At 33.5% G+C, this 26,890-nt stretch overlaps 1 protein-coding gene across 1 annotated transcript; it reads left to right on the top strand.

Moving 5' to 3' along the window:
* The first annotated feature begins 9,420 nt into the window (after window positions 1-9,420).
* On the top strand, window positions 9,421-22,622 carry bbc3 (BCL2 binding component 3). Its single transcript, XM_051129912.1, has 4 exons — window positions 9,421-9,663; window positions 12,104-12,362; window positions 16,236-16,441; window positions 20,764-22,622. The coding sequence occupies exons 2-4, from the start codon at window positions 12,116-12,118 to the stop codon at window positions 20,863-20,865; spliced, it is 555 nt and encodes a 184-aa protein (XP_050985869.1). The 5' UTR covers window positions 9,421-9,663; window positions 12,104-12,115; the 3' UTR covers window positions 20,866-22,622.
* Window positions 22,623-26,890: the final 4,268 nt, after the last annotated feature.

The raw sequence follows: 26,890 nt of genomic DNA, 5'->3' as shown, positions 1-26,890 counted from the left end.
TAAATTCCATTTGCGCAGATGGGGAACACAGTAACACCGCGCTACAATCTTCCCCGCTATTACTAAACTATGCTATTCTATGACAATAGCCATGTAATTTTCACTATTTACTTTTATGGATTTTAAAAAGAAACCACAAGAAACAGGTGAATGAAGACTGACAATCGATGTTTAATATTCAGAAATTATTATTTTTAAAAATGTAAAGCAATTTGGCTCGTTTATGTGTCTGGTGTTCTATGAGAACTGTGTTTGGAGGGAGGGGAGCGTTCTTCTGAATGTCTGAATGTTTTCTATTTATTTGCGCACATTGTTATGAACTATACTGTATAGCTGTATTTTGCGATCAGGGCCATCCCACGCATGGTTGCGATGTGTTCATTATTTTGTTAGAAAAAATTAATCATTTTCTTTTATTGACAAAGTTTGTCCTGTGTGTATATAAATATATATATATATATATATATATATTTTTTTTTTTTTTTTTTTTTCATTTGATCAGATATCATTTTAAGCTGTCATATGGTCATGTTACAACGTGCCGCTCACGTTACAATATACTCCACCTACGGGGTATGTTGTCAAATTTCACTTCTTTTCTTTTGAGGTAAATAACGAAAAATGTACACTGTAATTATGAAACAAAGCGACATATTTGTACTAGACAGCTGTGAAATTAACGTGGATAAAAATTATACTCTGAACCCCACGTGGATTTACACAAACTGAGAAATTCAAAAAGTGGCGCCGGATGCGAGCGGCGCGGGGGCGACAAAATACAGTAGAACCCATTATAATCAATGCTGCTGTCTACACTGGATGTGGCGCGACAAATCCCCGACAGTAAACTGCTACCGCATTCTAATTATGACGTGCTCACACAAAGTTCAAATGATTTGCAACGGTCACTTTGTCGTGTCTAGTGTAAACAGACTTTAGCTTTTACGGCGCGGCGCGACAACTGTCGCGTCCAGTGTAGACACGGTGTTAGGTTGGTTAGGTTATCAGAAAATACCGTACTCTGGCCCAATTAGAACATTCGGACGCAGATGATGTATTTACTCTACTATGTAGTTCGGTTTAAAGTCATCCAATGCAATGTCTCCAGGCCAAAAGTGCTCTAATTTTTGTCAAGTGAATGTTTGACACAAAAAAATAAAACATCAAGAACACTGACTGCATATAACACTTCATGTTTACAAACACAACACGGGGGAAGTGCAGCTGTTAAGAGTTTATTTTTGGTCAGTGATGTCACAGAATTGACCAGTATTTTAAAACGAATGTGTGAATGGTGCTTTACCGGTAAAAAGACTGAATGTTGCTGCCTGTGTAAACAGCGCATTTTTGTATTTACCGGTAAAGTCGTTCTGGTAATTTTACAGCAATTTACTGTAAAAGGAGCTTATATTTCTAAAACTAGAAATATCTCCAACAAAATCACTCAGTTTCTACACACAACCTGACCGAACTGACAGCATCCAACAACATTCAGCGTAACCAAGTAAACACTGTCCAAGGACCAGTGGATCATTTGATAAGGGTGAGCAACTTGATCTACCTAGAGCTACTTCACTCACAGCAGGTGATGTCAGAGGGATGGCATCACCTTCTGCACTTTAAACACAAGCTTGCTTGATGATGAAGTGGGTGATCCTCTGCCCGTTCCTCAGATAAACAACCTAGCGCTGGCCCGCTGTCTGGTGTCTTGACCTAGCAGTGAATCAAGTGGTGTCAGGTTCTTGGTTTAGTAAACACAAACTCAGCAATGACCTAATTGTTGTGACACTCCAACAATTAGCAACAAGAGAGCCCATGGGAGATGAAGAGAAGGTGCGGGGCTTTCAATGCCGCCTCACGAGGGACAGTGAGTCATCATATTGTCCGTTACATTAAGTGACGGAAGTTACATAAATTACATGAAGAAATGCGGGCAGCTGTGTGCACTACGTAACCTTTAATACTGTTAATGAAGCTTAATGATTTTAAATAACAGTCAAAATGACATTTTTTTTAAATTGAAGTCTTATTTTAAGTTCATAATAGTTCTGTTTTTACTGTATTTTTGATTAAATAAATGCAGCATTGGTGAACATAAGAAGCTTCTTTCAAAAACATTTTAAAAATCATAACTTTTAACCAGTAGTGCAAGTCAACTTGAAAGTAATTCTACTCTCCTAGTGCATAAAACCTGATTTTATCAACATCTAACATATGATGTGACTTTCCACGAAACAAATGAGCGTGAAATTGATATGCCAACAAGCGCGCCCTACCAATTCCTGCCTACTCAGCTGAAAGGAGCCCTGCAATGGGAAACTCCACAGTGCATAAACATGATTTGAGTCTAACATTCCTTCACTTTGTGTTAAAAATACCCTACGTCAACAAGCCATTGTTTGGGGACTGTGGATGTCACATGGGGTCATGATAGCAACAGCTGGCCTGAACAGCCCTTGACAATCTACCCCCAAACCCATTAATACTGCTCTCCCTCTGCCTCAGCTTGCAACCATGTGTGAAATGATCCTTGATGATGGAGATGAGGTAATGCCTTTAGCAGCTCTGACATCACTATAGCCTTTCCCATCCCATCCAGAGCAATTGACCATCACTTCGACAATGAGCTTTTTGTCTTACACTACCTTTCTTTGAGGAGAAAGCAATGAATGTCACACCTGTGTATTAGATGTTGAAATTGCCATTTTATCCACTAATGGATGATAATTAGAGTAATATTCATCCAAAGAAGTCTAAAATAATTGTTTCATTAACACACACACACTCACATATATAAAATATTTACATATATATATATATATATACATTATATTTTCACATGTATTTTAGAGAGAGAGAGAGGTAAGAAAGTTTTTTAAATTTTTTTTTTAAAGTTTTAAGAAGTTTCTTATGCTCATCAAAGTTGCATTTATTTGATCCAAAATAATAATTAAAATAATAATTAAAAATTATGTATTTTTTTTAATTTTAATATGTTTTTTATGTTAAGTCAACTTACCACTTTTTGGAATGTATTTTTTTTATTTTAAATTTTAAATTAATAAAAAGTCATGGTAAAGACTTATATTGTTAGAAAATATTTATATTTTAAATAAATGCTATTCTTTTTAACTTTTTATTCATCTAAGAATCCTGAAAAAAAATATGACTCCAACACTGCTAATAAATCAGCATATTGTTAAAAAATCTAAATTATTTCTAAATAATCATGTGACACTGAAGACTGTAGTAATGAATGATAAAAATTCAGCTTTGCATCACATGAATAAATTATATTATACAGTATAGACCATTTCGCTAGATGTAAACATGCTGGTCCCGATACTCTTCCTGTTTCTTTTTTTTTTTTCTTTACACAAACATCACAAAAAAGTACAACCAACATAACATTTGACTGGATGGAAATGTTACATTAGCACCTTTAAGATCTTTAAGAAAAAACAAACAAAAAAAAAAAAAAACAGGAAGCGCTTCTGGACCAGTGTTGTTTACATCTAGCGAAATGGTCTATATTGAAATAGAAAACTGTAAGTTTAAATTGTAATAATATTTTAAATATGTAATAACAGTTTTTTTCTGTATTTTTGATCAAATAAATGCAGCCTTGATGTGCAGAAAAAAAGGTTTTTTTAAAAACATACAAAATCTGATCCCATACAACGACAGTGTACATACATATATTGCTCACACACAAACACACACGCACACACACATATATATATGTAAGGTTTTAAATAATATTTTACAAAATTATATGCAATGTATTTTAAAAAATGTATTTAAACGTATGTATTTTTAAAAATATTTTAAACATTTTATAAAAAAAAAGGCTTAATTAAATTAAACATAATCTAATGGGTGATATGAATAATTCTAATACACAATTAAGCATCGTCTAGTAGATTTTGCTGGTTAGTCTGCTATAGACAGACTATAATCACAGGCATCCTGAAGCACAAATAACAACAGCTTAATGCGGTTACAAGTGAAACATTCTCACTGTGGTACACAAAACATGGTGTTCTCTGTTAGTTCCTTTCCTTTTAAACTATCCTTTATGTAAACACTCATAAATGTGACTGAAACTGGGTTTCAATTGAATGTTCTCTCACTTCTGTTTCTTTATGGAGAATATTTATGCAAAAACATAAACAATAAAGGTGATTTGGATCCTTTTGGTCACAAATGAATAATTTTCAATCACAACTAAAATGATAATATACATATTTTCCCCTGACGTGAAATTGGACGGTTGTGGAACTTGATGCACTAAATAACACTATGACTACAATCGATGAGCACATTTCAAGTGTAACCCCATTCTTGTTGTTTGTCAGCCTTCTGGACCCGCAGATCGTTTTCTGGGATCTGTCACTCACCACCCTTCCATTACCTTGAAGGCTGGCAGCTGCGGCCCTGCGCCACCAACAGGGACTGTTTATCAGCCAATTAAGGTGGCAACAATGAAAACTAATATGTAAAAAATATGTGATGGGAGTGACGAGCAGTGACCGGGACAGGTTTATCAGATATCATGAATACAGTGAAGGAAAGAGGAGGGGGTAAAGTGAAGGATGATGTCACCGGGACACAGTATACTTGAGCCTCGCTCTCATGTCATCACACTCACACACGTGGAGGTTGTGTTTTGGTAACGGTTGAAGCCGTTGCAATCACACAGAAACATGCGCATGGATCCCTATGCAAACAAAAGGCAATCTATATCTGTAGGTAGTGAACTTTGGTAGATGAATGTATTGTTTGCGGCTGTCATGTGAACACTGGAGCAAAGGGAAAACATATTTACAGTAAAGATACTGCCTTCTGTGTTATTGTGTTAAAACGTTACCACAGATGAGATGGGAACAAACATGTTACTTGTTTGACCATTGAGCTTTGTATCAGTCGTTGTGTTTATGTTTGTGAGTACTGTATGTACTCAGCGGCCTGACCTCAGGGTAAAAAAACAGAAGTAAAAACGCTATGCCGTGCATATTCCACTATACTAGTAATAATAATAATGGTAACACTTTACAATAAGTTGTCATTTGTTAACATCAGTTGATGTATTAAATAACATGAACAGACAATATACAATACATTTATTACACTGTTTATTAATGTTAGTTAATGAAAATACTTTGTCCATTGTTTGTTCATTTTAGTTCACAGTGCATAAAGTTAAACAAAACGTGTGATTTTAATAATGCATTAGTAAATGCTGAAATTAACATTAACTAAGATTAATAAATGCTGAAGTATTGTTCATTCTTATTTCATGTTAACTAATGTTAACTAATGAACCTTATTGTAAAGTGTTACCACAATAATAATTATTATTATTATCATTATTATTATTTATAATAATATAAAGATGGTACAAATGTAGAATAATACTATTATATAATAATAACTGTATTGTAAATAATCTATATTATTAATTATAATGTTAATAGCATATTATTATTTTTTTTTGCAGTAGGCTGTTTTTATAAATAATAATGTATATAAAAACATTTTTAAGACTACTAAATTATATTTATTTTCATTTTATTTTAGTTATATTTATAGAAATATATACAATTGCTAATACAATATTATTATTATATAATAATACTGTAATTATAATATTAATGGAACAATATTCATTAGAATATTAATATAACATTATTTTGCAGCAGTCCATATTTTATATAAAAAATTTTTATAAAATATAAAACTATTAATTAAATCTTAAAGTGTATTTTTTATTTTTTATAATATTTATATTTATATATTTATATAAAAATATAAAAATAAAAAGAATTAATATATATATATAATAAAAAATACACTTTAAGATTTAATTTAAATAAATTTAATTGAATTTTATTTATCTATTTATCTGTTTATATATCTATCTATATTATTATTGTTATTGCACTAGCCTGTATTTTATCTTAAAAAATATATAAACATATATTTATATAAATAAATAAGATTTATTTCCTAGAGTGTGTGTATATATATGCTAATAAAATATTATTACATTATAATGTTGTATTATAATTATTTATTATTACTATTATTATTATTATTATTATTGCAATAGTCTGTATTTTACATAAAAATTATATATATATATAATATGCAATAATAATAATTATTATACTTATTAGAATATTATTATTATTATTATTACTATTGCAATTTTAAAAAAATAATAAATATAAAAACATAAATATATTTTTTAAAGATTTTTTAAAATAAATTATTTTATATTTATTTATCTTAATAAATATATATTAATTATTTTATCACTATGGGAGCTCACAATAAACAGCTTATGAACAGTATCAACTTGCTACTCAAAACTATCAACTATAAATTAACGAATTTTATGGCAACACCCCGACAGGACATATGCCATCCCAGAGCAGTCTGCGTGGGGCTGTAGTATGCCCAGACATGTACCTGCGTGGGGATTCCCCTGTATGCTGTCGCAGCGCCTCATCTGCTGGGGGTAACAGGTCTCCGTATCTCTGCAGCTAAAGCGTCCTCCATCATGCCCAAGACATCTGCATTTAAACAAAGGATGCAGTCGGAAGCTGCTGCACAAAGGTCAAAGGGGATCAAAACGGGGAATCCCATATTCGATTAGCATAATTAAATGGACTATTAGCCCAGCTCAAGTTTGTTACGAGCGCTGCACAACAATGATCAGCGACTGTTTGATATTAAAAAGCATTGTGTTAACATCAAAGAGCATTAGTTTTTTACAGTTACAGTTTAGCGAATGTCAATATGCCTTTTAAATTGGCATATTAGCCTTAGCATGGCTTATTAAATCACAGAGGTATTTTTGGAGAAAAAATGTTTTGATGGGAAACGTTTGAATCTGGAAAAAATGCTACATTTGTGGAAGCCCGTTTCCGCCACTGAATAAAAAATAAATAATAATAAAAAAGGTAATTGCGACGGTAATTTTTTTCTCAGAATTCTGAGATATAAACTCGCAATTGCGAGTTATAAAGTCGGAATTGTGTAATATAAACGAGCAAATCTGTGTTTTAGATAGAATTGCGTGACAAACTCTCAGCTGCAAGTTATGAAGTCAGAATTGCGAATCTCACAATTGTGACTTTCTTTCTGAGAATTGCGAATTTATATCTCACAATTGTGATTTTTTTCCCTCAAAATTGCGATTTATATCTCACAATTCCGACTTTCCCCCTCAGAATCTTAAGTTTATATCTCTCACTTGTGACTTTCTTAAAATCGCGAATTTAGGTTTCACAATTGTGTTTTTGAATTTCGAGTTTGTATCTCACAATTGTGACTTTTTTGTCCTGAGAACTTCGAGTTTATCTTACAATTATGACTTTCTTTCTCAGAATTGTGAATTTATCTCGCAATTGTGATTTTTTTCCCCTTCACAATTACAAGTTTATATCTACAATTTACTTTTTTCCTCTGAATCGCGAGTTTATAATTGGCAATTTTGACTTTCTCACAATTGTGAGTTTCTGACTTTTCTGACTTTAATTGCGAGTTTTTAAGTCAGAATTGTGAGATGTAAAATCGCGATTCTGAAAACACGTCTTTTCCTCCTCGAAATTGGACTTTATAACTCACAATTGCAAGTTTATATAGAATTATGAGAAACAAAAGTCAGAATTGCATGTTTTTATCTCGTAATTCTAAGACTTTATTTCTCACAATTGTGAGTTTATATCACGGAATTGTGAGAAAAATGTCAGAATTGTGAAACAGAAAGTCGGAATTACCTTTTTACATTTTTTTATTCAGTGGTGGAAACGGGCTTCATACTATATATTAAATAGCAAAATGCTTTTTTTTTTTGTTTGTTTGTTTGTTTTTTTTTGTATAGTTTTGGTTTTGGTTTTGTTTACCACTGTTGCAAGATTTAAAAAACGGCACAACAAATTTATATGAAATTTGCACGGTTGCAAACAAAATATCAGTTAACAACACATTTAATATAATACTCTGTTTGTTTCCTTGTTTGTTTTTTACATTACAGTGGCAAGTCAGTCGTGCTGAATGTGTGCTGTCATAAATAATAACACAATGGCATAAGAATGACAATCACATAGAATTACTAGTACAGTTCATATGTAATTACATTACATTACATTGTAATCCATCAAGCTTCAGATGAATAAAAGATCATATGTGACCCTGGACCTTAAGTAGCACGGGTATTATTTGTAGCAATAGACAAAATTACATTGTATGGGTCAAAATGATAAATTTTTCTTCTACGCTAAAAATCAGATACTAAGATCATGTTCCATGAAGATATTTTGTAAATTTCCTACTGTAAATATATCAAAACGTAATTTCTGATTAGTAATATGCATTGTTAAGAACTTCATTTGGACAACTTTAAAGGTCATTTTCTCAGTATTTTTATTTTTATTTATTTACACCCACAGAACATATATATATATATATATATATATATATATATATTTTTTTTTTTTTTTTTTTTTTTACCCTCAGAACATACACTACCGTTCAAAAGTTTGGGGTCAGTACATTTTTATTGTTTTTTTTTTTTTTTTTTTTTTTTTTTTTTAAAGAAATTAATACTTTTATTCACCAAGGACGTATTAAGTTAATAATTAAAAGTTTATTAAAAGTTAATAACAAATAATTTACATTGTTATAAAATATTTATATTTTGAATAAACACTGTACTTTTTAAACTTGTTATTCATGAAAGAATCCTGAAAAAAAAAAAAATCACAGGTTCCAAAAAATATTTGGTCATTGATCAATACATTGATCATTCTTATAATAAATCGGCATATTAGAATGATTTCTGAAGGATCATGTGACACTTAAGACTGGAGTAACAGCTGATAAAAATTCAGCTTGTCATCACAGGAATAAATTCTATTTTAAAGTATGTTAAAATAAAAAACATTATTTTATATTGTAAAAACATTTTGCAATATTACTGTTTTTTTTCTATATTTTTAATCAAGTAAATGCAGCCTTGATGAGCATAAGAGACTACTTTAAAGACTATTACAAGTCTTACTGACCCCAAACTTTTGAACGGTGGTGTGTATATATATATATGTTCTGAGGGTGCAAAAAAATAAAATATATATATAATTTTTTTTAACTTTTTCATTTTCTTATATATACAGCAGTACTGTATGCAAAACAGCGACACCAATAAAATACACTGGGAAACCGATAAGCATCGGCAGGATCTCAGTACTCAGTACAGCACAGTCAGTACATACTACATCGAGCCACTCGGATTGCGAATCAACAAACAACAGCGTGAAGGGCTGTTAGTTCCTGTACTGTTGTGTGTGTGTGTGTGTGGGTCCGCTCTCTATGACGAGCATGTCAGGACTTGTTGTGAGACAGGAGGGGTGTGGCTTTAAGCGAGCACTTCGCGGGAGTGAAAGCAAGTTGCTGTCATCATAACCCAACAGCTTCATCTTCACAAGCACACGACTTAACTCCCGATCTAAACACACTGACACCGTTTTCCTTCCTCCGGCTGTGGAATAACATGAACGGACATCTAATGCAGTGTTTTTAAAGCACGACACATAACTGGTGTCAGAGCATTACAACCCTGGAATAACACCCACTGACTTACAACACATTTTGAAGGTAAGCACAAGTGTGTTTTTATTCTTGTTGAACCAGCATCTCTTTGTTGTTTGCAGGCATCGATATGTGGCACATTACTGCTTATTATTTATCAAAAGTATTATTAAAAATGACAGGATCAGCATTGTGTTGCACGATTAAAAGTCATTTTAAGGGTTCGATCAGAGAAATGTGTCGTTTAGTTAACATGTTACTGTTCGTGCAAAAAAGAGGGGTTTGATGTTTTTCTCCCCTGCTGAAAAATCCAGTTTAAGATTATAGCTGTGTTTTGGAATACAGTTGGTTTCTAGCTGGTCTGGGCTGCTCATTTGTTCAGGTGCAAGCTGCTCGACCAGCTACCAGGTGGTCAGTCAAGCTGGTTTTGGAACCTGTTAACTGGTCAACCACAAATAAACAGCTCAGACCAGCTAAAAACCAGCTACTGTGCTTCAAAACGCACTTACATTACTTGATTTTTGTACAACGTGTAACGTTTGTAGTATGACAACCGGCTATTTAAAGATGATAATAAAACAAGCATATGAACTGTGCTGTGTGTCAATGAACTGTCAGTTTCCAAAATCTTCCACCTCTTCAAAACCTTGCATCACTGAACAAGTCACCGGCTTTGCGTTTGTAGTTGCCAGTTTTTCCGACGCTTCAAAATTTCCACACCAGCTCTTGCTGCCAATTGAGACAAATCGATAAAATCATAGTCAGTGTCGTAATTAGGAAAATGTAATATGCATTCCAGTGGAATGAAGCTTTTTTAAATGCACCGAGTGTTAAAGAGACTCACTGTCGCGTGTAAGATCGAGTTGAAGCGCGGGAGAAGCGGTGTGTGACCTCGCGTGCACGGATTTGTTTACAAACACATCCGTGAACACGAGGCTGTAGTTTCTGCCATCTTGTGGACGCTCAAAATATAGGTTGCTGGGTCAGATAAGAAAAATGCATTGCTAGGATGTTTTGATTTTTGTTTATTTTTTGACTTTCTTAAATGTGCGTCCATTAAATCTAAACGATTGCAAATTTATTTTTGGGTCTGTTATTTAAGTGTATTTTATTTTATATATATTTTTGTTATTATTGTTTTATTATTGTTATTTGTTGCATTAAGTTTAAATGTTTGCAAATTTATTTTCATCATCCTTTGGGTTTGAAGTTTTGATTTTATTATTATTATTATTATTATTATTATTATTATTATTATTATTATGTATTTCATTAGGTTATGATTGTAAATTTATTTTCATCATTACTTGGGGATGATGTTTTATTTTATATTACGTAAGTGTATTATTGTTATTATTATTAGTAGTAGTATTACTATTATTATTATTATTATTTGTTCCATTAAGTCTAAATGATTGCAGATTTATTTTCATTATCATTTGGTTCTGAAATTTAAATGTATTTTATTTATATATTTTGTATTTATTTATTTATTTATTCATTTTTTATTATTATTTGTTCCATTATGTCTGAAATGTTTGCAAATTTATTTTATAATTGTTTGGGTTTAAGGTTTTGATATTATTATTATTATTATTTTATTATTATTGTTATTATTATTATATCAAATCTAAATGATTGCAAACGTATTATTTTTTGTTTGTTTGTTTGTCGTTATTATTATTTATTCCATTAAGTCTAAACGACTGCAAATTTTAATCCTCATTTGAGTATGATATTTAAATGTATTTTATTTTATATATATATATTTTATTATTTTTTATTATTAAGTATCATAATTTTTTTGAGTTTGAAGTTTTTATTTATTTATTATTATTATTATTATTACTTTAAGTCAAAATAATTGCAAATTTATTTTCATCATCATTTGGGTCTGACATTTAAATGTATTTTATTTTATATTTTTTGTTTTTATAATTATTATTATTTATTCCATCAAGTCTAAATAAGTGAAAATTTATTTTAATCATCATTTGGGTTTTATATATTTATTGTTATTATTATTTATTTGTTCCATTAAGTCTAAAAGTTTACAAATTTATTTTCATCATCTTTTTTGTTTTTAAGTTTTGATTTATGATTATTATTATTACATTGTCTAAATGATTGCAAATTTATTTTCATTTTATAATGTTTGTTATTATTATTATTATTATCATTATTTATTACTATTATTTGTTCCATTAAGATAAACTGTTTGCAAATGTATTTATTTATTATCTTTTTGGGTTTGAAGTTTTGAATTATTATTTTATTTGTTTATTTTATTATAACTGTTTATTTTGTTAAATCTAGATGAGTGCACAGTTATTTTCATCTTTATTTTGGGCTATAGAATAAAAATAATTTCGACTCCTCTGCTCTTTAATTTGCATGCAAAAACATATGATGTCATTTGCATCCAGCTGCACTTTTAAACCAGACAGATGGCATGCAAACACGTCTGTTGTTTTCTGTAACATGTTTCTGCTTTTCTACTTTCAAGGTTGTATCTGGTATGGCCCGGCCAGAGATGGAAAGAAGGACAGCTGATCGCAACCCCGGAGCACCGAACAGCTGCCGGATGGAGGTACTGCGTCAGGACGCCTGGCCAAGCGGCAGCATCATCCCGCCCTGCCACCGGCACCGAACCATTGCTACACAAACCAGCACTGTCTTACCACCACTAACCCACGTCTCCACACAAGATGCCTTCAGCTCGGACAGCGTCCAGCAGCAGGACAATCCACTCAGGGATAATACAGGTTAGATTCTAGCTTTATGTGATTTGCACTGTTGGAAAATCATTAACATAATATATTTAAATGAGATTCAGAAAATCACTGGCTTTGACTCCAAGGGTTAAAATGCACCAGGAAGTGCCCTCCCCTCCCTAGTCAGAGAGCTCTTGATGAGACATGTTTAGACATGTTCTTAGCTGTTGGCTTCCTGTCAAATGCTGCACAGTCCACAATGCCGGCCTGTCACAGAGAATCGCGTATCGCCTCAGTGTCTCTCGCTCCTCTTTTCCTCATGTTTTTAACCTCACTTTAGCTATCAGTTAACCTTATCTGACACTTTTGCTGACACTCCTCCTTGAAGGCTTTCCTCACTAGCTGATAGCCTTGCCCTGGTCCCTCCCTGTCCTCCAACTGTCCACCCTATCCCAGCCAACCCCTCATTCCTGTCCACCAATGGCTGGATTTCAGCTCAGGCTGCACCGGCTTGCAGTTACCCTGGCAACAAGCCAGAACCCAGCGCTCCCGCTCTCTCAAGTCACCTGCGCCGAGGATCAGCAGATTCTTACGGCTGCGCCTCTAATCCTCTACACGGAGGCATTTTCTCTGTGCATACTTGCGTGGAAAGCAAGAAAAACATATTCTTATTTATGGTTAATCTTTTAAAACACTCACACTTTTATGTAGTGTTTGCGTATAAATGTGTCTTAGCAGTGTGTGGATACAACCACTTTACAATAATAAAAATCCATTCACTTCCTTTTTTTTAAACCCCCAAAAAACCTAAACAGTCTCAATTACCAATCCGTTTTGATTTAATGAGCAGTATGATGTCATATTGCTCAGGCCCCGCCCACGACCGCTGATGGACTGTCATGTATTAGCATATTTCTGTCCTTGGCCAGTTGTATGCTGTCCCGCCACTGAGGACACAGTGTTGTGTAGTTTTGTTTTTGTTGGTAACACGCCGCCAAATACACAAAAAACTAAAGAGAGGGGTGGAGTCAGCAGTAGCTCATTATTATTTAAAGAGATATGCACCGAAACAGCTCGCTGTGAACAGAGCTGTTTTTGATAGGGTAAAAAGGGTGATTTACATGACCACTGACAAATTTTAACCAAAGTATGTCATGAAGACCCTAAAGAATTATACCAACTTGTGGAAAATGGTCATCTGATGTCCCCTTTAAGTAGTCACATAAGGTTAGCAAGTAAGGAGCTACAAGTAAAGAAAAAAGGTAGTGTGTTATCCCATATGTGACCCTGGACCACAAAACAAGCCATAAGGGTCAATTTTTTGAAACTGAGATGTATACATAATCTGAAAGCTAAGCTTTCCATTGATGTATTGTTTGTTATAATAGGACGATATTTGGTCGAGATACAACTATTTGAAAATCTGGAATCTGAGGGTGCAAAAAAATCAAAACATTTGAGTACATCACCTTTAAAGTTGTCCAAATTAAGTCCTTAGCAATGCGTATTACTAATCCAAAATTAAGTTTTGATATATTTACGGTAGAACTTTTACAAAATATCTTTATGGAACATAATTTTTACTTAATATCCTAATGATTTTTGGCATAAAAGAAAAATCGATAAGTTTGACCCATACAACGTATTGCTGGTTATTGCTACTAATATGTGACTTCAGACTGGTTTTGTAGTCCAGGGTCACATATTACAATAGTAGTACTTATTCAGGGATGATATATATTTACATAAACAATAAGGACTTGACGTTTGCATTCAATCAATGAAAGTTACTGATCGGTCATACAGTTAATCAGATGGTATTGGTGCTACCGTTACTGTAGTGAATAGCATGTGAATGTTATATCGTGCTTATAGAACCGACCTAACAAAACAAACATTGTGGCTCAACATATGACATCACATGCATACTAAAGTACAATAGAGAATTTGGCTCGCCATTGTGTTTGAAATCTCACTGCTATTGTAATCTCTGCTGAATCTGTATTTGGTTAGATTACCCACTTCTTTGCATGTCTGCCTGTTTAATGGTTGTTAAATAATAGCGGCCTTAACTGAACTTGTGCGACAGTCGCATATATCACGGTTTTGTCATGAAATGATATGAGAACTGTTAACATTGCCCCAGTGGCGTTTTTACTCAAAGTAGTTATGCTAAATGAACCTTGGTAATAGTTTGACAGAATTAACAGATAGTATGACAACACATAACGACTCTCAATGGATCAGTTGCACAACTAGTCTTTTAAGTACAAACAGTATGCTTAAAACAGCCATGAGTGCTGAGGAACATGAATGAGTCAATTATATATTTTTAATCTTAATTATTAATTTATTCAAAAATACATTAAGATGTGTACATCAAATGACATGAATTGACCTCTTGTTTTTTATTTCCTAATTAAGAACAATTTTAATGTTTTTTAAAATTTAAGTTAAAAATGTTAGGGTTATGTGAAGAAAAACATCTAATTGAAAAAATAATTTAGTATTTTGGCATAATAAGTATTTTGGTAAAATGTTTTATTATTTCTTTGATAAAATAGTCATTCATTGTTCATGTTAGTTCACAGTGCATTAACTGTTAATAATGCATTAGTAAATGTTGAAATTAACATTAACTAAGATTAATAAATGCTGTAGAAGTATTGTTCATTCTTAGTTCATGTTAACTAAAGTAGTTAACTAATGTTAACTAATGAACCTCATTGTAAAGTGTTACAAATACACCTTTGTCTACTAAGTCAAATTCACGTGGTGCCGCCAACACACGGAAACATGCACAAAAAAACACAAAAACATAAAACAGGAAGTGGTAAAATATAAAAAGTACCCCTTCAGACCCTCAAAATCGTGTCAAGGTCAACAAATCTCTCTAGATTTTATATAAATGTATGTTTTATTAAATAAAGGTTTAGTTCAGGTTGTAAACTAGTTCAAATGTGTAAAATTTATGTATATACAGTTGAGGTCAAAAGTTTACATATACCTTGCAGAATCTGCAAAATGTTAATTATTTTACCAAAAATAATAGGGATCATATAAACTGCATGTTATTTTTTGTTTAGTACTGACCTGAATAAGATATTTCACATAAAAGACATTTACATATAGTCCACAAGGAAAAATAATAGTTAAATTTATAAAAAATACCCCGTTCAAAAGTTGATTCTTAATACTGTGTTGTTACCTGAATGATCCACATTTTTTTGTTTAGTGATAGTTGTTCATGAGTCCCTTGTTTGTCCTGAACAGTTAAACTGCCTGCTGTTCTTCAGAAAAATCCTTCAGGTCCCCTTTGAGATTCATCTTTTCACACTGAGGACAACTGAGGGACTCATATGCAACTATTACAGAAGGTTCAAACATTCACTGATGCTTCAGAAGGAAACACAATGCATTAAGAGCCGAGGGGGTGAAAACTTTTGGAATTTGAAGATCAGGGTACATTTAACTTATTTTGTCTTCTGGGACCCATGTATGTATCTTCTATAGCTTCTGAAGGGCTGTACTAAATACAAAATAAGAAAAATGTACACATCTTCATTCTGTTCAAAAGTTTTCACCCCCCGGCTCTTAATACATTGTTTTTCCTGCTGAAGCATCAGTGAGCGTTTGAACCTTCTGTAATAGTTGCATATGAGTCCCTCAGTTGTCTTCAGTGTGAAAAGATGGCTCTCAAAATCATACAGTCATTGTTGGAAAGGGTTCAAAGAAACAAAAATATCTAAATTTATTTAAAGACTGAAACTATATGTACGTATTTATGAATTTTTTAATTTAGAAGTTAAAAATAAGTATTTTTGACCGAGTAATGATTAATATGTGTACACTGATCTATTCAAGATTTTTAAGAGGGAGTTTTGTACAGTCAGTATTTATTTTACTGTTCTTGTTTTGATTTAGGTACAGAACAGGAACTCTCCAGCCCCAGAGAAAGGCGGCTTCCCCTGCCTGATCTGCTAACAGACAGCCAGAGCTCCTCCGAAGACTCGACGTCCAGCAGCTCCACCGCAGTGGACGATCCCAGGCTGGAGGAGCAGGCGGTAGAGAGGGTGGCCATACAGCTGAAGACCATCGGAGACGAGATGAACGCTGTTTTTCTTCAGAGGGTAAGGATCATGTTTGTCTAGTTGCGTCAGTTTAAATATGCCACAGTTTGTGCCAAAGCGTCATTAAAGTAAACAGGCAGAGTCTGTTTGCGAATACGAGGGAGTGTGGCAGGGCGTGCACAAATCTAGCCTCCAGTGGGTCTTCTAGTAAGTGGATCAATATGATATTCACGAGGCTGTAGTGAGTGTTGTGACTAGAGTCGAGTTTCCAGTTGTGGCTGAACTTAATAACCTTCCCTCCCTCCCTCTCTCGCGCTCTGGATCCCTGTTGTATCGCGTGAGGAGCTAGTCGGTGAAGCGAACAGGAGTAAACAGAGCCTAATCTCCCCTCCCCCCTCAACCAAACCCACCTCCCCCTTGTCTTCTCAGACAAACACACATGACGTCAACGCTTTGCCTCAGCGTGCAGCTCTCCGCTCTTTTATTTACCTATTTTTAAGGGCGCGCGCCACTTTTTATGTTGAGTCAATTGCTTTTACACATTCGTCCCAGTTTCCCGCACATGCTGACACACCTGCAGCGACACACGCGATGTAATAAAACCCAGTATGTCTCGTTCGAGGCATCTGCCGACGCGGTCACGTGCAGAAAATCTGTGACCTGTCGTGTGGCCTCTCTGAACTTTGATACCAGTGTGTTTTTACTGGATGACGACTTTGTTTACTGAAGAAGAATGACATGATAGGGACTTCCCTAGCAGGGCAACAAAAGCTCAGTGTAGGTATGCAGCATGTATGCTCACATGCTGTATACTGTTCTCTTATCAACATGTGAGACTGGTGGACCACAGATCCTCCTCCCACCATCTTGAACTCAATCACTTCTCTATGTTTCTTGTCCTTTTTGGTCCCCCCTGTAGTTTGAGCCCTTAGTCACACAGACACTTTCTCTTGGTCTTGTATTCCATCTTCCGTCTCTTGCACCTTCCAGGGATCTGCATTAAAATTGTAAGATCATGGACATTAATAAAATCTTTAAAATCATGGAAGTTTTTTGCATAAATAGAATTAGTTAATGAATCATTTTTATAGTAAATTTATCATTAATTGAATATTTTTTTCTATAATAAAAAAATAATTTTTTATAACAAAGAATTACTTGATATTTATTATAAAATGTTAGATTACTCATGAAAATCTGTAAAATCTTAAGAAGTCATGGACGTTTCTATATAAATGATATATATACAAATATAATTTGTTACTAAAATAAACAAAATAAGTAAGTAGTGCTTGATATTTATTTAACAATGTTTATATATATATATATATATATATATATATATATAACTGTGAAAAGTCATGGTAGTTTCTGTGGTAAATATAATTTGTTAGTAAAATAGTTTATTTAATAATATACAATTTTTATATAATATTTTATGTATTTTGTGTAATACATTTTATAAGAAAATTATGTTTGATATTTATACATTTTTAATTTTTTTTTAAAATATATATTATATATAGTGTATATATATAGTCTTACATATATTATATATAGTATATTAGTGTGTGCGTGTATGGTAAAATCGTGGTAAAAGTCATGGTAGTTTCTGTGGCAAATATAATTTGTTAGTAAAATAATAATATGCAATTTTTATCTAATATTTTATGTTTTATTATAATATATTTTGTAATAAAATAGTGCTTGATATTTATTATTAAATGTTATGTTTATATTTTAATATTTTATTCTATATATATATGTATATATATATATATATAAACTTTAAAAAGTCATGGTAGTTCCTATGGTAAATGTAAATTGTTACTGAAATAATTTATTTAATAATATACAATTTTCAAATATTTTATGTATTTTATAATAATATATGCTTGATATTTATTACAAAATTTTAATATATATATAAACTTTGAAAAGTCATTGAAGTTTCTATGGTAAATATAATTTATTACTAACATTAACTAACTTTAAAATTTAAAACTGTATTTTATATAATATATTTTATAATAAAATATTGCTTAATATTATAAAATTTTACTTATAGTATAATAATCATGGACATTTATTATATCTTAAGAAGTCATGGATTTTACTTTCTATAATAAATATAATTTTTTAATAAAATATTTTATTTTAAAAGAATAATATTATTTATCTTAAGCTTTTGATTTGTCTGAGGTAGATGTAAACAGACGGCACAAAAAAACTTGGATATGTTTCAGAATTTTGGATCTGTGCAATGAGTCGTAATAGGCCTGCCTTTATTTGTTATGTTATTAAAATTATTTAAACAAAAATATTGACATGAAACCCACACTGTACTTAATGTATTCTTTGTCCTTTAGGTCTGTTTACTTGTGAGATTACTTGGAAAAATGAGAGATTACTGAGTAGTAATATTTGATTAATTGACAAATGATTTGAATTGGTTTTAATTTAATTCTATAATATTTAAATACTTAATTTTAAAATAAACATATTAAATAAAAGTTAAAGGTGTGGCAACCCTGACCTTTTTAACACTGTGTCTCTATTATCCATCTTACACCTTTCTCTGCTTCTAGCTCATTCTTTCACTGTCACTCTCTTATTTTCCCTCTCTTTCACTTTATTCCCCCCCTCTGAGGAGTTATTTTTAGCGGATGACTCATAGCAGCTGTTGACGAGTAATGTGCTGCCTCTCTCGACTCCACTTTGCAGACATTGTCTGTCTGGGACTGTCTCACCCCACCCAGTGTCTATGCACACACACGTACACATCTATGCTAACATAAACCTTGAGACACACTCCCGCTCAAACACACATTGTCACGGCTTTGTATCTTCATACGAGCCTCGCTAATGGTCAAAAAAGTTTAAACAATTACCTCATAGCCGATCATAGATAGAACAGGTGGAAAAAGCTAATTACACAAAGTCAAAGTTTCAAAATTCAATCCACACAGGGAAGAAACTAAGGCACAGACCTAAATCAACTTCATACTTTTGTGTAAAAGACATACGCTTAATAGTATTTAATGCACACCTGTAGTACTTAGAGAGTGCATGACAATGTTTTTTAACACTTAAAGAGATAGTTCACCCAAACATTAAAATTAAGTCATTCATTACTTGCCTTCATGATGTTAAAAATGAAAAGAGAGAGAGAATTTTCATTTTTGGGTGAACTATTCCTTTAACATGCAATTTAGTGTTGAAATACATTCAAATACATTGCAAAATGTTAATTATTTTACCAAAATAAGAGGGATCATACAAAATGCATGTTATTTTTATTTAGTACTTACCTGAATAAGATATTTCACATAAAAGATGTTTACATATAGTCCACAAGAGATAACAAAAGATGAATTTATAAAAATGACCCTGTTCTAAAGTTTACATACACTTGATTCTTAATACTGTGTTTTTACCTGAATGATCCACAGCTATTTTTTTTTTTTTCTGTTTAGTGATAGTTGTTCATGAATCCCTTGTTTGTCCTGAACAGTCAATCCGCCTCCTGTTCTTCAGAAAAATCCTTCAGGTCCCACAAATTATTTGGTTTTTCAGCATTTTTGTGTATTTGAACCCTTTCCAACAATGACTGTATGATGAGATCCATCTTTTCACACTGAGGGACTGATATGCAACTATTACAGAAGGTTCAAATGTGCACTGATGCTCCAGAAGGGAAAACGATGCATTAAGAGCCGGGGGTGAAAACTTTTGAACAAAACGATGTGTACATTTTTCTTATTTTGCCTAAATATTACATTTTTTTCATTTAGCACTGCCCTTCAGAAGCTACAGAAGATACTTACATGTTCCCCGAAAGATCAAATAAGTTACATTTACCCTGATCTTCAAATTTCAAAAGTTTTCACCCCCCGGCTCTTAATACATAATTTTTCCTTCTGAGCGTTTGAACCTACACAAAAATACACAAAAATGCTGAAAAAAAAAACAAGATATAAATTCAACTATTATTTTCTCTTGTGGACTATATGTAAACATTTTTTTTATGTGAAATATCTTATTCAGGTCAGTACTAAATAAAAAATAACATGCATTTTGTATAATCTCTCTTATTTTAGTAAAATAATTAACATTTTGCAGATAAACTTTTGACTTCAACTGTATATTACTTATTAAAATGAAATCTTTTTTCAGTTATAAGTACCCAAAAGTTGCATCTTTTTTACAATGGTAGACAGATGACAAGAAATCTAAGTAGGGCAGCTTTTAGTTTTACAGTCCCAGAGCGCTCAGATGCTGTGTACAAAAACAAGTTTTATTGTGCCTCTTATGTTCCCTTTCACTTTTTGCGTTACATAAAACACACGATGAGCTCATTCTCCTCTCATTTTCTGTTTCAGAATGCCGTCCCACGCTGGCAGAACTGGAGAGGCCTGTACCACGGGCTCGTGGCATTTGTCGCCGACACCATCAATGCCCTCTATCAGCACGGCTTCAGATAAACAGACGGGTTACGTCACAGGAAGAGTGCAGGCGCTCTCCTGCCGACCATTTAAAGACTCTGGGACTTTTCTGCAGGATCAGATGTTTGTTTCTTTGTATGTGGTTTGTTTTGTACATCATCTTTCTCATGTAGCATTAGTGACTGAAGCGTGTGTCCCGGCATAGACGTCAGTAGGGGTGCGTAGCCCTCGGCGCATTTGCGTACACTTCAACCGCAATGCTAGGAAGTTACATTACGCCGGGTCGCTCTGAAGCAAACAGATTGATTAGATATGCGTAGCGCCTCGGGCCCAGAAGTGCTTTACATGTCGTGGGTTCTCCTCTCAGCTGCCTTATAGGAGCAATAACTGTGCTGCACTATCAGTCACCAGTGGCGACCACGCACCCGCACACCATTAATGTAAAACGGGTGATAATCGAGATAATGGAATGCTCACGTACTATACTAATGGAGCACCGTGCCTTGCTAACGCCGTTTTTCAGCCCTTTGTGTACTAAAGCCATTAGGGACAATCAGTGCATGGTGTGTGGGTTAAGCGACTCCGTCGCCCCCTACCTGAATCTACACTTCGGGACACAAATTTGCCACTTAATTCAAAGATTGGTCACCTCCAATGGAGGTACAGGAGTGAGGCTGGAAGCCTTGTGGGAAAGCCAGACCACTAGTTAATGAATTGGCTGGAGAGCAGTGTTAATATTTGTATGGATGTACATATTTTGAGAAAAAAAGGACGGGATAGAATAAACAGGGAGTTTTTTTTGTTTGTTTCTTAATGTGGTTTGTATATTTTGTTGAAATGACCTTAAAGTACTTAACATTAAGTTCCTTTTTTCAATTTCAGTTTTGTTTCGTTCTTCATGTGTTTTTTTGGACCAACACTGGAAAGCATTTGTTATAAAATCCAGTGAATTTCTACCTATTTGCAATTTATAAAGTGGAGTCTTGTAAAAAAAAAATCCCCTTTAAAAACGTACTTTGCGCATTGAATTCTCAAGGATTTGAGAAGCACAAGCTAATTTATTTTGTTTGTCCAGAATTTGTACTTTTGGTTATTTTGATGATTTGTTATTGACAAAAAAAAGTTTCGCAGTGATCAAATGGATTAAATAAGCATGGAGATATTCATTAGTGTTGTGTTTTATGGACCAAATATCTCTGTTATTATATTTGTCGACATTCCCCTGAAGGTTGTCAAATGAATCCATTCATATTTTTTTTCTGCTGTAATTTATTACATTAAGGACTAAACTGAGCCAAACTGAGCCATCATACTTGAACAGACAAGTTCTCTACGAATCAGCATGTCACATCCAGGTCTGTCTGGGATTTTTGCATATACATAACACTGTTATGGGTTTTAAGCACTTCCCTCAAAAACCACATTTGAAAAACTGTGGCAAGTCGGTGGGAAAACTCCTTTAACCACTCACATTTCTGCCTGCGTTGGCTTTGTCAGTACAGAGTTTTAATGGCATATTGTGGAGCAGAGATGTCTTTCCTGTGGCTGCCTGTCTCATGACTTCCTGTAAAACAGTTGCGTGGTCTGTTTCCTGTGGCCACCTTGTGATTTGTCAGCGAAACACTTGTTCTCCGATGCAGAAAGGCCTTATCCGTACTGTCAGATTTACACTAAACTCATGTCACTCATTTTCTAGCTTTGTACTTTTGCCATTTGGAATTTTCTATGTAAAATTTCTACATGAATTTTGTATTGTTTTTTCCTTACCATTTTCAATAAATATGAGAATTACAACAGTGTTTTGATGTTTTTTTTCTGTATGGTCAAGCTCAAACTTGTTATTCAAAAAGAATTTGTTAACTAGACAATTAAAAAAAATAGCCATGATGACTGGTCACAACTCTTGTCAGATATGATATTTAGGCAAAGAAGAAAAATGTACACATCTCCATTCTGTTCAAAAGTTTTCACCCCCAGCTCTTAATGCATCGTTTTTCATTTCAAGGCATCAGTGAGCGTTTAAACCTTTTGTGATAGTTGCATATGAGTCCCTCAGTTGTCCTCAGTGTGAAAAGATGGATCTCAAAATCATACAGTCATTGTTGAAAATGGTTCAAATAGACAAAAATGCTGGAAAACCAAAGAATTTGTGAGACCTGAATGATTTCTGAAGAACATAGGCAATTTAACTGTTCAGGACAAACAAGGGACTAGTGAACAATTATCACAAAAACAAAAATAACTAGCCATAATGACTGGTCAAAAATCCTGTAAAGACCATGTGATCCCATCACTAATAAATATATTAGATCAGGGGTCTTCAACATAGTTTCGACCAAAAACATTATGTTGGAAGCTTGCTTCCTCCACAGAATAGAATATAATAAATTAAAATGCAACATTTAATTTTTTTTTCCTCCGAATTTCCTCAGAAGTGTGAGAAAAAAGTATGAATTATGAGACAAAAATGACCTTTTTACCCATTTTTTTTTTTGTCCTGGTGGAAACAAGCTTCCATAAAATATTAATTTAACTTCAAACAAACAAACAAACAAATACATATCCAAATGTTTCCTTGCGCTTGCAAAAGTTTTCACCCCCCTTAATGCATTGTGTTTCCTTCTGAAGCATCAGTGAGCGTTTGAACCTTCTGTAATAGTTGCATGAGTCAGACTCAGTTGTCCTCAGTGTGAAAAGATGGATCTCAAAATCATACAGCCATTGTTGGAAAGAATTAAAATACACAAAAATGCTGGAAAACCAAAGAATTTGTGAAACCTGAAGGATTTTTTTTGAAGAACAGCAGCCAGTTTAACTGTTCAGGACAAATAAGGGACGCATGAACAACTATCACTAAACAAAAAACAGCTTTGAGTCATTCAGATAAGAACACAGTGTTAAGAATCAAATGAACGTAAACTTTTGAACCGGGTCATTTTTTATAAATTCAACTATTATTTTCTCATGTGGACTATATGTAAACATCTTTTATGTGAAATATCTTATTCAGATCAGTACTAAACAAACAATAACATGCATTTTGTATGATCCCTTTTACTTTGGTCAAATAATTAACATTTTTAATAATTCTCAAAGGGGGATGCAAACCTTTGACCGCAACTGTACATTATTATATGATATATACATGTTTTAGGCATCATTCTGTTTTATATCACCTAATATTCAAGTGTTCTTGTCTTCAAAACTTTATCAGTTAAGGGATCTTTGACTTGAAGACGGTTGCATTAAACAAACAGAACAAACCTTCTCTTATGTATATTTCATCTGATATAGTGTTGGGACTATTTGATTGTACTCATGTAGAGAACACCATGAGACTTATCAGAACAAGATGTGACAGATTGTGATGCACTGATTTGTGTGCGCCTGCAACATTTTCCATGCAGGCCCATTCAGGCTTCACCAGAGTGTTCCTAAAAAAGCCGTTCATTCTCCCGTCACATGTTTATGTATTTTATAGCTGGGGGCAACACATCTGTTCTGGAGTAAGAACATCTTGCCTTGGGGGTTCCGTCAGGATAAGAGGAAGGTTGCTTAATTAAAATGAGGAGCGTCCGTAATTAATCCTGCTCTCTCCTCCGCTAGAGAAAGAGCAGTGGATCTTAATCAGTCAGAGCCTCTTTACAGCTGAGGCTGTTGTTTCATTTCTCACTATACTGACAGTGGCAGTGATGTGAAGTACTTAAGTAATTGGACTTCATTACGTTATTTTATTATCTTGGTGAGTTTCTGCTTGAGTGCTTTGGAAATGAATACTTGTACTCAATGACATTTCCAAGGAAAAATACAGTTTAGTTGCTTAAAACAATGAAGGAAATCCATTTTAATATACATTGTAAGTGTTCATAATTATAGACACTTGTCTTGTGAAAAAACATTGAGTCATCACACTGCCTTTGACCTAAAGCGATGCAATTTAATTACACCTATTGCTAAAGATAGACGAGATGGATTCAAGTGTCAACAAGGACAATTATCATTCTATAAACAGCAATACACCAAATATAAATAGAATATAGCTGCAAGCAGCAATTACTTGCTACTTAGTATAATTTAACATTTCAAGTTGAATAAACTGTTTTTGAGTTGACTGAACTTAAAATTTTAAGGCAGCAGGTTACAAATTATTTTGTTAAGTTGACTCAACAAATTGTTTTTTTACAGTGTAGGTTTTTGACATCATTCAACAAACAGTTTGATTGACAGCAGTGGTTCTAGAGGCAAAGTTGTCCGGAATGAGAACTTCTATTGCATGATATGAATAGCGCATGTATGTGTGAAAAAAACGTGTGACGTAGAATCGTTTACACCCTTGATAAATTCAGTGGCTGATATCTTTCAAATTTCTCGAACAGGTCGAACAGGCCCATCGATTTTCGTTGTTCATCGACCTTCGTTAACCTTGTCTAACAGATGCTCAAAATTTATCTGCCAATGGCTGCCATGTTTTTTGAGATACGCAAATGTCCTTATAGACACGTGTGGCACTTTTGACCAAGACCGTGCACACTGATTTTCATTTTGGAAAGACAAATGGTTACACAGTTATAGCCATTTTTATTTTTCCCCTCTAATAGAGGCACCAAGTGGTCAAACTCCGTTCTAAGTTTGGCAAAGATATCCCATTCTTTCAGGAGTTAGGCCCTGGCCTTTACAAATGTTTTGGCGCCCCTTTGCAACGGTGAGTACTTTTGAACGCTGTAGCGCCCCCATCAGGCCGATTGGGGTGAGCCTTGGTCACGCTGTAGGTGGTGTGAGTACTACCATCCCTCCAAGTTTCAAGTATCTACGACTTACGGTTTGGATGAGTTTTATGTGGAGATCGCTGATCCGTGACCATTCTAACAATTACAACAGGGTATCAGCGCTACTCGCTTGAACCCTTAAAAATCAGCTGCTGAAAATTTCAGGAAACCAGTTTAAAGGGATAGTTCACCCAAAAATGAAAATTCTGTCATTAATTACTCACCCTCATGTCGTTCCAAACCCGTAAGACCTTCATTCATCTTCAGAACACAAATTAAGATTTAATTAAGAATTTTTGATGAAATCCAAGAGCTTTCTGACCTTGCATAGACAGCAGCGCAACTGACACATTCAAGGCCCAGAAAGGAAGTAAGGACTTAAAGTCCATGTGACATCAGTGGTTCAATCGCAATATTATGAAGCTAAAATTATATTCAACATTTTTTTCTTTTTTTTGTTACCAGAGAAAAGTCTGTCATTTTCACAGTGACACTGGGTAAAAAAAAAATTTATTAAAAAAAGGTCAAAACAAAAAGAAAGAAAGAAAGAAAGAAAGAAAGAAAGAAAGAAAGAAAGAAATATGCCTGAACGAATTCTTCACAATAAGATTACATTAGAAAATAGATAGGGTGATTTTCTGAATTTCCATTCCATGCCAATGGAATAAATAAAATGTACAATAAAATGTACTATTTTTAGCTGCTGAATTTTAATCAAGATTTTACCATAATACTCAGACTTTACTTTGAAAACATGCACATGCCATGCCATGTAGATGTTGGCAGAGACATCCTGTCTATTGTGGGAGTTTTGCCTTTCAGTGACCTTTACCATAACTGTTCTGTTATAATTAGCACAGAACAGTTAAAAATCTTTTCCATGCTGATGCTTAAACCTATAATGATAAGAATCTTTAAAAAGTTTGGCCTATTAGTGCTACCTAGTAACCCATGTTTCCACTGTCAACGAATCTAAAAAATTAAAAACGGTTACAAGACTTGCTGCCGCCCCTCCCACTTGAGCACCTGCTCAACCGGTTTGACCAGTCTTCTCATCTGACTCACTGATGCTGTGTTGTCATTTAAGGCACATGTTTATGATCCATTTAAGGCACGAAGTTCTGACTTTGCATGTCTGCAGCACATCACGACATATTCAAACATATTACGCTTCAACTGAAAGGCAAACAAATGTGATACATTTAGTACTTATAGTACATGAGGTCATGTGTTCAGCACGTGTTTGGACTACCAGTCGCATTGATGTTCTTCAGCATTACGTTCTTTAGCATTCCTCT

The sequence above is a fragment of the Labeo rohita genome, chromosome 15 (genome assembly GCF_022985175.1).
Source record: "Labeo rohita strain BAU-BD-2019 chromosome 15, IGBB_LRoh.1.0, whole genome shotgun sequence".
Lineage (NCBI taxonomy): Eukaryota > Metazoa > Chordata > Actinopteri > Cypriniformes > Cyprinidae > Labeo > Labeo rohita.
Note: the sequence above shows the minus strand (reverse complement) of the source record. Positions and strands in the feature narration are given on the sequence as shown.